Source organism: Quercus suber, unplaced genomic scaffold (assembly GCF_002906115.3).
Source record: "Quercus suber isolate HL8 unplaced genomic scaffold, Cork oak 2.0 scaffold_124, whole genome shotgun sequence".
NCBI classification, from domain to species: Eukaryota; Viridiplantae; Streptophyta; class Magnoliopsida; order Fagales; family Fagaceae; genus Quercus; species Quercus suber.
The window spans coordinates 1,191,238-1,203,588 of NW_027069588.1; the positions used below are offsets into that span (position 1 = coordinate 1,191,238).

The 12,351-nt window shown below is 40.3% G+C and overlaps 1 protein-coding gene across 1 annotated transcript; it reads right to left on the reverse strand.

The window, feature by feature from the left end:
* Positions 1–5,111: 5,111 nt before the first annotated feature.
* LOC136068603 (uncharacterized) lies at positions 5,112–5,870 on the reverse strand. The gene has a single exon (XM_065775963.1). The coding sequence runs from the start codon at positions 5,868–5,870 to the stop codon at positions 5,112–5,114; it is 759 nt and encodes a 252-aa protein (XP_065632035.1).
* Between the last annotated feature and the right edge of the window lie 6,481 nt (positions 5,871–12,351).

The following is a 12,351-nucleotide window of genomic DNA, read 5'->3' on the forward strand; positions in this document are numbered from 1 at the left end:
AGACTTTTTCCAACTCTCTGAGCAGCTTAAAGAGGTAACTAATGAAAGGAATAGTCTTAATGCAGGCCTGCAGAATGTTGAGACTCAGGCCGAAGCCCAACGCAAGCTGCTAAATGAGACACAGACCAATTTGGCAACTGAGAAAGCACTTGTGAAGGAGCTTCGGGCCGAACTTCAAAAGGCCAAAGAAGCTGCCAAGCTGGCTCAGAAGAATGCTCAGCTGGCTAAGGAGGCGACTGAGGCTAAAAGAAAAGCAACATATCAGCTGGGGGTGGAGGAGACCAAAAAAGGCCTCACTGAGCAGTTTGCCTCGGTCAGCCGAGATTACTGTGACATAACGTGGGGCAAGGCACTGGATGCTGCTGGAGTCCCTGCGGACTCAGAACTGAGACTGCCTGGGAGCATATACTACGACCCTGGTATCCAAGAGCTCCTAGGGTCTAATCCCCTTTCTCCAACACAACTCCAGGAGGCCTTGGAGCAACCCTTGGTCAGCCAAGCTCCTCCAATCACCCTTGAGGCCTCCAAGGAGTCTGGTTAGCCTGGTGATCAGAGCAAGCCAGCTGAGACACCTAAGGACAAGGGTGAGGGCTTGGGAAAGAAGAAAACCCCTCTAGCACCTAAGGACCAAGCCCAAAAAGCTGCTGTAACTCAGTCCAGCCAGGCTGCCGACCCTTTGGTCCATCAAGTGAAGACTTAGATACTTAAGTGTTTTTTTTTCTTTTATGTAAGGGATTGTAAATTATTTTCTTTTGATCAATGAAAAAGTTTTCCTTTTACTTTTGGTGTCTTCATTGCATATCTTATGACTTACTTTTGCTTCAAATAACTGTCCTTTGTAATAATGGTAATATAGGTAAACATAACCACCATATCATACTGACAATGTACATAACCAAAATTGGTACTGAAAAGAGCAGTTTATATAAGAATTACTACTAAGTAATGAATGCAACGAGTGATATAAAAGCTTCACAGGTCTTTTCAAACATACAGAGAGAATGTTATCATAAGTTAGAGTTAATTTAACTACATTTGAGAATTTCAGGCATGAATCATTCCAAAGTTAAACTTCAATAACAATAACTGTACGGAGGTGTTGACTAACCCATATTATCTGGTCCGAGAATTGTAAGCATGACTGGATTTAAGTTTAAATACTTATAGAACCATAAAGGAGTGTTAACTAACCCAAATCATCTGGTCCGAGGACTACAAGCATGATTGGATTTAAGTTTAAACACTTATAGAACCGTGAATGAGTGTTAACTAACCCAAATCATCTGGTCCGAGGACTACAGGCATGACTGGATTTAAGTTTAAACACTTAAAGAACCGTTAAGGAGTGTTAACTAACCCAAATCATCTAGTCTGAGAACTATAGGCATGACTGGATTTAAGTTTAAACACTTAGAGAACCGTTAAGGAGTGTTAACTAACCCAAATGATCTGGTCCAAGGACTACAGGCATGACTGGGTTTAAGTTTAAACACTTATAGAACCGTAAAAGAGTGTTAACTAACCCAAATTATCTGGTCCGAGGACTACAGGCATGACTGGATTTAAGTTTAAACACTTAGAGAACCGTGAAGGAGTGTTAACTAACCCAAATCATCTAGTGCGAGGACTACAGGCATGACTGAATTTAAGTTTAAACACTTAGAGAACCGTTAAGGACGATGAATTTTCATGGTGATTGAAGAGAAGATTCGATTAATAATAGTACATTTTAAGGTTATTTACATTCTAAGGGCGCGGTATCACATGACTATCTAGGTCTTCCAAGAAATATGCCCCAATGCCAGCCCCTGAAGTGATACGATATGGCATTTCCCAATTGGGTCCTAGCTTCCCCAAAGCTAGGTTTTTTGCAGTGCCCAGAACTTTTTTGAGTACCAAATCACTAGGTTCTAGGGGTCTTAGCTTCACATTGGCATCATAGCCTTGCTTGAGCTTTTGTTGGTAATGTGCTAATCGAACCATTGCATTTTCTCTCCTTTCCTCAATCAAATCCAAACTCCTTTCTAGTAGCTCATTGTTGCTAGTCGGACTAAACGAGTTGGTTTTTAGAGTTGGGAATCCAGTCTCCAGAGGGATGACAGCTTCAGCCCCATAAGTCATCGAGAATGGGGTCTCTCCAGTAGATTTGCGAGGCATAGTTCTGTAAGCCCAAAGTACGTGTGGCAATTCTTCCACCCACTTGCCCTTCGCATCATCTAATCTCTTCTTTAATCCATTAACTATGACTTTCTTAACTGCTTCTGCTTATCCATTCCCTTGGGGATAGGCAGGGGTGGAGTATCTGTTTGTGATTCCCAGTTCGCTACAATAATTCCGGAATGCTTTGCTATCGAACTATAGACCATTGTCCGAGATAAGAGTATGAGGAACTCCAAAACGAGTAATAATATTCTTCCATACAAATTTCTGCATATCTACGTCTCGAATGTTGGCTAGAGGTTCAGCTTCAACCTATTTGGTGAAATAGTTTGTGCCAACCAGGAGGTACTTCCTATTTCCTGCGGCTCTTGGGAATGGACCCACTATATCTAAGCCCCATTGAGCAAATGACTATGGACTAGATAATGGGTTGAGGACTCCACCTAGTTGGTGTATGTTCGGCGCAAATCGTTGGCATTGATCACACTTCTTAACATATTCATGAGCTTCTTTTTGCATGTTCGGCCACCAATAACCTTAAGTAACGGCTCGGTGAGCTAAAGACCTACCTCTAGTGTGGCTTCCACAGATTCCTTCATGCAATTCCTCTAGTAGCAACTCAACCGCTTCAGGATGTATGCATAGCAGGTACGGTCCTGAATAAGAGCGTTTGTATAATTTCTGGTCCTCTGATAGCCAGAATCTGGTCGCCTTCCTCCGAATTTTGTCAGCTTCCCCCTTTTCTTCAAGCAGAATATTTTCTTTCAAGAATTTGACTATAGGATCCATCCAGCAGAGCCCAGTCCTGATTTGGTGAACTTGGATTACATCTCTTCTTGCCTCAGTAGGCCCATGCAAGTCCTCGACGAGGATAACTCTCGGCAAATTTTGTGTTGAAGAGGCAGCGAGTGTGGCTAAAGAATCGGTATGTGCGTTACCACTTCTGGGGATGCGCAGCAAATTGAAAAATTCAAATTTTGACTGCAAACGTTTAACTCAGTTCAAGTATCCCTGCATTCTCTCATCCTTTGCCTCAAATTCACCTTGTACTTGACCCACGACTAACCTTGAGTCCAAGAAAAACTCCACTGCCTTTCCTCCCATTCTTTGGACCATAGACATTCCCATTAATAGGGCTTCGTACTTCGTCTCATTATTTGTTGCCAAGAAATCCAGCCTTAACGATTTTTCAATGATGATTCTTTCGGGGGATATCAGTATTAGCCCCACCCCAGAACCTTTATGGTTCGCTACGCCGTCCACATACATTTTCTAGCGGGAAGGGCCTTGTTGAAAAATCATGCCAACCGATTTTTCATCCATGTCCTTTTCTGCCGTTACTTCTTCTAAACTAGGCTCCGTGAACTCGGCCACCAGATCTGCAAGGATCTGCCCCTTAACTGAAGTGCGAGGCATGTATTTGATATCAAAAGCCCCCAGGATAGTACCCCACTTAGCTATTCTTCCTGTGTAGTTGGCATTTCGAAGTATGGATTTAAGCGGGAGTTGCGTAAGCACGACGACCGTATGTGCTTGGAAGTAATGAGACAATTTTCGTGTTCCAAGTACTACTGCCAAGATAGCTTTCTCCAGTGGCAAGTACCTAATCTTGGCTTCATATAAATACTTACTCACATAGTAAATTGGCCTTTGCATGCCTTGATCCACTCGTATTAGTACTAGACTTACGGCATAGAGAACCACAGCAATATAGGCAAACAGGACCTCATCCGGTTCAGGACTAGACATAATTAGTGGCCGAGCCAAATAGTCTTTAAGTTGTTGAAAGGCTGAAGCACATTCTTGAGTCCATTCAAACCCTTTCCACTTGTTGATCAGTGAGAAGAAAGGTTTACACCTATTTGCTGACCGAAAGATGAATCGGTTCAAGGCAGCTATCATTCCTGTTAATTTCTGTACCTCTTTTGGATTCTGAGGAGACTGTAGATTTTGAATAGCCTTTATCTGATCAGGGTTAACCTTAATTCCCTTGTGTGTCACCATGTACCCTAAGAATTTGCCTGACCCTACACCAAATGAGCATTTGGAAGCGTTAAGACGTAGCTTGTGCCTTCTTAGGATTTCAAAAGTGTTATCAAGATCCTTTATGTGCTCGGACACGAATTTTCTTTTCACCACCATGTCATCTATATAAACCTCAATACTTTTGCCCAGCTGTGACTCAAACATCCTTGTCATCATTCGTTGGTAAGTAGAGCCTGCATTTTTCAGACCGAATGACATCACTTTATAATGGTAATTACCAATAGGGGTAACAAAAGCAGTCTTTTTCTGGTCATCTGGGGCTAACGGTATTTGGTGGTAGCCGTGGAAAGCATCCAAGAAACTCATCCGAGGATTGCCGACAGTGGCATCTACTAGATGATTAATTTTCGGCATAAGGAAGGGATTCTTAGGACAAGCCTTATTTAAAAAGGTGAAATCTACACAGACTCTCCATTTTTCGCTCTTCTTCTTCACCACCATAGTATTTGCTAACCACTCGGGATAAAAAACTTCTTTAATAGCTCCAGCCTGTTTGAGTTTCATTACCTCTTCTTTGATTGCGTCTGTATGTTCCTTAGATGGGCGCCGAGGAGACTACTTCTTAGGGACAATCAGTGGGTTAACCTTCAGATGGTGGCAAATGAATTCCGGATCCACTCTTAGGGCTTCGTAAGCATTCCAGGCAAATACGTTGAGATTTCTCTTAAGGAACTAAATCAACTCTTCTTTTTCTGGTAGAGGCATCTGAGATCCAACTTGAAAGAACCTTTCGGGATTGTCCCCGATTAGAACTTTTATTAAATCCTCACATCTAACGCCTTCATCTAGCCCAACTTTTTAACTGCTATAAATCTCTCTCGGCCTTGGCCGAGGACTTGATTTCGGGCTTATGCTGGATGACAGCCACCAAGCATTGTCTGGCTGAGGATTGATCTCCACGGATTTCACAAACTCGCCCTTTCGGATGGATACTTAACTTTCTGATGCAAAGTAGAGGAAACAGCCCCTAGCATATGTAACCAAGGTCTGGCTACAATTGCCGTATAAGGGGAATAGACATCTACAACAATGAAGTCTACCTCCATTACTTCCGAGTTAGTCTGTACAGGCAGCCGTATCTGGCCCTTCGGGGTGACGATTCTTCTCTCGAAGCTAACCAGGGGAGAACTGTATGGTGTTAAGTCATCAGGTGTTAAGTTCAGCCCCTTATAGAGGTCAGGGTACATTATCTCCACTGCGCTACCCTGATCCACCATTACCCTCCTTACATCGTACCCTCCAATTCTGAGGGTAACTACTAGAGCGTCATCATGAGGTTGGATGGTTCTAATCTTGTCTTCATCTAAGAAGCCTAAAACCGATTGGATATCTGGTCTAACTCTCCTCGGATCTTGGCCAAAGTCCCCTGCCAGTAACCGAGTTACTGATATAACCTTGGATGGCCAGGACCCTGTTCTTCCCAGTGTTGCAAAGATGACGTTGATAGTTCCTAATGAAGGTTTCGAAGAATCATTCCTCTGGGCCTCAGAATTCATCTGACCTCCTCGGCCACTAGAGTGATGCAAGAGGTGCCTCAATTTACCTTCACAAACCAGTTGGTCCAAATGATCCCACAAACTTCTGCACTCTTCTGTGGTATGCCCATGATCTTGGTGGTATTGGCAATAGAGATTGTGATTACGTCTTTCAGGGTTCCCAACCATCTTGTTTGGCCACTTGAAGAAGGGTTCATTCCTAATTTTTTAAATACCTGATACACTGGTTCTTTGAATACAGTGTTAACTGCTTGATAATTTATTGACCCTGACTGCCCAACGAAATCTCTCCGTGGTTTGTTTTTATTGTAACGGTCCGACCTAAAGTCCCTCCTCTCCTAGGGGATAACCTTGTCTTTGCCCTTCCCTTGTTGTTGATCTTCTTCAACTCTTTTGTATTTTTCAATACGGTCCATGAGCTGGCGCATGTTAGTAACAGGTTTACCAGACAAGGACGTCCTTAAACCATGGTCAGTAGGGAGGCCGAGCTTGAACGTGTCGAGGGCCATTACATCAAAGTTGCCCTCCATATCATTAAACATCTCCCAGTACCTGTCCGAATACGCCTTTAGAGTCTTACCCTCTTACATGCTCAAGGATAGCAAAGAAGACAAAGGCCTGGCCACTTTTCGACATGTGACAAAACGTGAACCAAATGCTTGAGTGAACTCTTTGAAGGAATTAATGGAATCTACTTTCAGGTTATCGAACCACCTCATTGTAACCGATCCAAGACTGGAAGGGAAGACCTTACACATCAGAGCTTTATCCCTGGAGTAGACAGCCATCCTTTGATTAAAGTGGCTCACATGCTCCACAGGGTCCGTTTTACCATTATAAATGGTGAAGGTTGGCTGGTTAAAGCACTGAGGAAGTCTTGCTCCTTCGATCCTGTGCGTGAAGGGTGACCTAGAGATTTGATTCAAGGCTTTGCTCATAGCGTCATTCCCTACTCCTCCTCGTGATGGGCTTCGAGGTTGCCTTTTGTTACAATGCTCCTCTTTGTAGGAAAAGGATTCGCTGATTGGTGTCTGAGATCTATGCTCGTAAGTGACGTCTTGCTTATCACCCCAATCCTCATAAGAATGCGAAGAAATACGTTTTCTCTTTGCATGGTGCAATTCCCTCTTTAGCCTCTCAATTTCCAGTTGCATGTTGTTCTTCTCTGCATGAAACACGTGACTTCCTCCATGCGGTTGACTTTGCTCAGGGTGCGTAGAATGCACCTACCTTCACGATCTTGTCTCTGCTCCAAATTGAGAAAAGGGTATATGTGTTGGGATGCCCCAGACTCTGTTAGTTGTTGCCCTGGTTCAACCATTATCAACTGTTGCTTCCACTTCTGCTCAAACTCTTCCCACAGACAGCACCAATTGTAAGGTTAGGATTTGTGGTCCAAGCCCAAAACAATAAATTTGTAGAGCGTGGGTGATAGAGTTAGGTTGATTATGGAATTAACAACAATTGGTTACAACCTCTAAGTATAAACCAGTAGAAAAATACATGCAAAGACTAAATGAACTGAAGTTCGAAGAGGTTTATGATAAAATAAGTAGTGAATACAGTTCTTAGGGCTACAATGAAGTCTCTCTTTCTTTTCTCTCCCCCTTTCTCTTTTCCTTCCCTATTTTCTTCAGGAGCCCTTCTTCTTTATATAGCATCCCTCTCCATCATCCCCATCGTCCACTTATTCTTCATCTAAGTACCTACTTGAGTGTATGTCATGTCATGTATCTTCTTTTGCTTTATGTGAGTGGCGATAGCTGAAGTTATACTGTTCAGGGGTCTTCTCCACATAAATGTGGCCAAAAAAGTTGATGCAGTGCATTTAATACGGTGGTGGCAGCTTTTCCTTTAAGATATTTCTCCATTCTTATTATCTCCAAGCATGTCCAAAACTTATCCAGATTGCTGAAATCATTAGTAAGCTCGTTCGAACCCCCCAGATATTTATTTGATAAAGAATCTTTACATCCGAGGAGAATGATCTCTTCGGAACGCAGGTGCTCTCTTCGGACGGTTTTTCTTCACTCCCACGTATCTTTCTTTCATGCGAAGTACTCCTTAACAATTTTAGCCTCTTCGGACATACAGTAACCTTCACATTGGGCTCTAGGCCCACTACGTAAGGTTGGGCTTTTCCCCCCACAAAAAGCTTCAACAATATGTAATCATTTTCTTGTGGGAGGTCATATATGTTCATTTCTATAATTGAGATAGACCACTTGACTTAGTACTAGTTGTGTAAGACTTGATTGAATTGATCATTGAAGTTTCACTCTAGACTATGGACTATTCCACACTCGATACACACACACAACATACATGCCTAATGTTTAATGAATGCCTTATTCATTTGTTCGATTATACTTGTTTAAATGTAATGTGTGTGTGCTCAACTTTATATGGATCAATTGAAAAATATTTTTGATCATTTTATATGTTTTTGGAAGTGATTTTTATCACTCTTTGTGTTCATGTTTAGTGCATACTTTGTTTTTCAGAGTTTAAACATGTTCTGGGTTGAAAAACTAGTGTCAGATTTTTTGGCGACTTGTTTTGGCGACTTGCCCAGTCGCGAGTCCCAGTCGCGAAATTTGGCGACTCGTTTTGGCGACTTGCCTAGTCGAGAGCCCAGTCGCGAGTTCAAGCAAAATGGTTTTGCGGCTTGCTGGCGACTTGTTCGCGACTCGCCCAGTCGCTAAATGCCCAGAATCAGCTTTTTAAAGAGTTTTTTTTGTGGGAAACTTGTTTTGAACCTCTCCCATCCTCTTTTAAACCCCTCTTACAATATTTTTACATCAAAACCCAATCATTTTGATGGTTTTTCGTTCCATTATCATCTCTAAGGTAATTCTAAACTCTTTTCATTATTTTTGATCCTTAGATTATGTTTTGGAGAGTTTTGTGCTCTTGGTTGGGATTTTCATCATAGGGGTTGTGAAAACTTAATTTTTTTCTCAAAATTTCTATATGGGATTGGTTTCTTTTGTTGATTTGCTTTGGATGTTGGCCCTTATGGCAAAAAGAACATGTATTAAGGATGGTTTTCATGATGTTCATGCATTTTTTCACTTTGTTCTTCATTATGTGCATGCTAGGTGTTTGATAAAATGTCTCTTATGCATTTTCTCTCTTGTTTGGACTCCAATGAGTGTCAAACTTTTGGGTTTCTCATGTTTCCTCATTAGGAACATATTTGGTTCATTGGTTGTGTATTTAACACACCTTATCCCATATGTGCATTTTTCATGCATTGGTCATACATTGCACTTAGCCACCTCTTGCACTCAACTTTGCTATCTTTGTCATGCATTGGTTTATACCTTGTTTCTTCATCCTAGCATGTCATGTTTACCTTATGCTTTGTAGCATTTTGTTTCATCTTAGGTTTGAGCTTTATTTTCTCATGCATCATTGCACCCCCTATGCATCATTGTCATTGTTCATGCTTTCATCTCTTACTCTCGTTTCTTCTTGACCCTTTGTCTATTCCTAACAAAAAGGGGGAGAGTATTCTCTAGGGAGAATACCAGAGAGTTTTTGTTATTTCTATATGACCCTTGTGCACATTCTTAGGGGGAGAAATTCTATTTCTCCTGCACACTTGTAGGGGGAGAGATATTCTATAGGGGAGATGCATGTACCAAGGGGGAGAAGATATTGAGCTAATAAAAAATACTTTGTCTTGGTGTTTGGTGTTTGATTAAGTTGCTCACATGTTTCATATCATATTTAATTGATCGCAATTTATTTGTTACATTATACTTGTCCGTTTATTACTTGCTTTACCTTGAGGGTCTAATGTGTTTTTGTGCAAATGTTTCAGGTTACAAGTATATATGTTCCAAGTTCATCACAACTCCTATGATTCATGATAGGGGAAGTGATATGATAAGGGAAGTACTATTTACTATTTGTACCTGCTACCTTTGTAGGTTTTTAAGGTGTATGTTTTTGTCTTTGTACCCATGTTGCTAATGTAAGTTTTAAGTGTTTGTTTATGCACTCTTGTAGGCCCTTGTGGTTTGTGCCATGCTTTATGCCACCTTTGTGCTTTGTTAAATTAGTACTTCTAACCTAATGCTATGCATTCTTTATGAAGTACTGTCACTCTTGTGCCCGTGTAGGATTTTTCCTAGATGCACATACCTTTTGTATTGTGCATTAGTTGAGTGTTGGTCATTCAAGTGATTTATCTTGTGTTTGTCAACTTGAATGTCCGGATGTTCATTCCAAGTGTGAATGAGCATTGTGATCACTTAGTTATAGTGATTGCATGTTTTGATCTTGCCATGGTTTATTGTTTTACTCCATTGTGCATGATTGCATTGTGCTTGCTCCATATGCATTACAAGTTTCTATATACAATGAACTTATTGTGTTGTTGTGTTTCAGGAGATACTTATTCTTATGGTTCAAGAGCTTCACAAATTCTAGAGTTAGGTGTGAGTGAATTTTCCAACTGTTCCTAACTCACGCGTTAAGTCTAGAGTTTGTTTTAGAGTTTTGTCACGGAATAGCCAAATGAGAAGATTGTAAGGTTGAAATTTATCAACCATCTTGTTGGCTTTATTCCGTGCCAATTTGCTTGTAATTTAGTACTTAGTAACCCTGTATTTAGGTGTGATTATTGTAAGGGTAGTGTGTGAGAAGCTGTGAAGAAAAGCTCAAGTATGTGCAAAGAAGCAAAGCTTCGCGGCTAGAACTCGCGGGTGGCTCGCGGCTACAAGCCGCCAAATGCAAGCACGTGAGATGCACACAGAGAAGCTGAAGGGTCGCGCCAATTGTCGCATTACTAGACAAAAGTTCCAAGCTAGCCAGGCCGTTACACCGCAACTTGAACTCGTGACTTGGACAAGCCGCGAGACCAAGCCGCCAATTTACCCTGGTTGGCAAAAATTGTCTCTTTGTATTCCTTTCTCACCCTATTATATATAGACTCTTATACCCACGATTTTAAAAGAGCTTCCAGAGAGAAAAATTGAGAGAGAAACCCTAGAAAAAAAACAAGATTGCCTCATCCCCAATCTTCACTAAGAGACTCCTCAAATTCCTCTATTCTCTTCCTCTCCATTGATACATCCTTGAGAGGTCATTGACCAAATCCTTATCTCACCACACCTATGTCTGTGAGAAGGTTCATTGGGTGCTAAGGGAAGCAGTTTGGAACGAACCAATATACATTGGTTGATCCTATGGTCTAGTAGCAGAATCCGGGAAGCTACAGAAGAAATAGGTTCGGCGTAACCTCATTGGAGCAAGAAGCTTGGAGGGCTTAGGTACTTAGGTAGATTAGGCTTGGAGGGTCTTCTGCTGTTCATGTATCCCAACTACATTCTTTAGTGGATTATTTGACCGCTTGGAGGGCGGCGGAGAGATTTTACGCCGAGGACTTCGGTTTCCTCTTCGATAACACATAGTGTGTTGTCCGTATGTTTGCATCTTCCTTCCCTTTATCTTTGCCTTATATTTACTACTGTGGATGTGTTTATATTTAGCATAGATTAGTTATCAATTTTGTGATTGGCTTATGTTCATGTTCCGCACATTAATTGTTTGATTATAAGTTTGAATTGATATTTTATAATTTGGGATCTAAACGTTCAATGGTGTTTTAGACACATATTGAACTTTCAAACATATTCATCTATCACTGATGAAAATAAAATATAATTTTTATTTTATTTTATGTGATTCAATATTGAAGACAATTGAGGAATGTTGATTAGTAAAAATTTTATTTTAACAAATTAATTAATAATAAGTTGACAATTTAAATGAGAAAATACAACAGTTTTATGTGGTTAATGAAGAGTTAGTATTTGGGTCAAATTTGGAATCACACATTGATAAGGAGAGAGAGAGAGAGAGAGAGAGAGAGAGAGAGAGAGAGAGAGAGAGAGAGAGAGAGTCCTTGTTAATTTATAATTATAAAAAGTTATTGGGCTTATATGATGCATGAGAAAATGGAGTTATTTTAGGGTTTTTGTCGATAAGTGGCATATGCCACTCCTATGTAGGCATACATTGGCATGAAAGTAGAGTATGTCGTTTTGGACAAGAACTAGAGAAATTGGTCTAAAATTGGATTGACCTTAGGAAATGTGCTATGTGGTTTGACATTTAGCTATATTAGTAAGTTGCCCGTATGATGCACAAATAATGTTGTGATGTTGTATGTATGACAATTTTGGAGAATGTTGTACATATATTATAAAGAAAAAGTAAACTAATTTAATAATTAGAGTAAAGAAACATATACATTTTGAGATATTAAAATTTAAATTGGTAGAAATGTATCACAAAAATCAACCTACTCAAACTATATAATGAGTCAATGGCAAGGTTTTCTTTATCACAACAATGAGCTAAAGATTAAGAATAGAGAGACAAACCAATATGAAAAGAAAAAGGCAATAGTGTTACAACAAAAACAAATATTAATATTTTCTCCATTATTCCTCCATAAGCATATTTTGTTTTAGAATTATTATTTTTTGATTTTATTTTTAATACTAAAACAGTGAGTATACTAAAAGTCACGATGAAGAGAGAATGTACGGTGTAAGCACAAATAATTAATGAGAGATTAATAAGATAATAGTAAAAATAATTTAATGTGATATATATTGATTGGTTTGTTTTG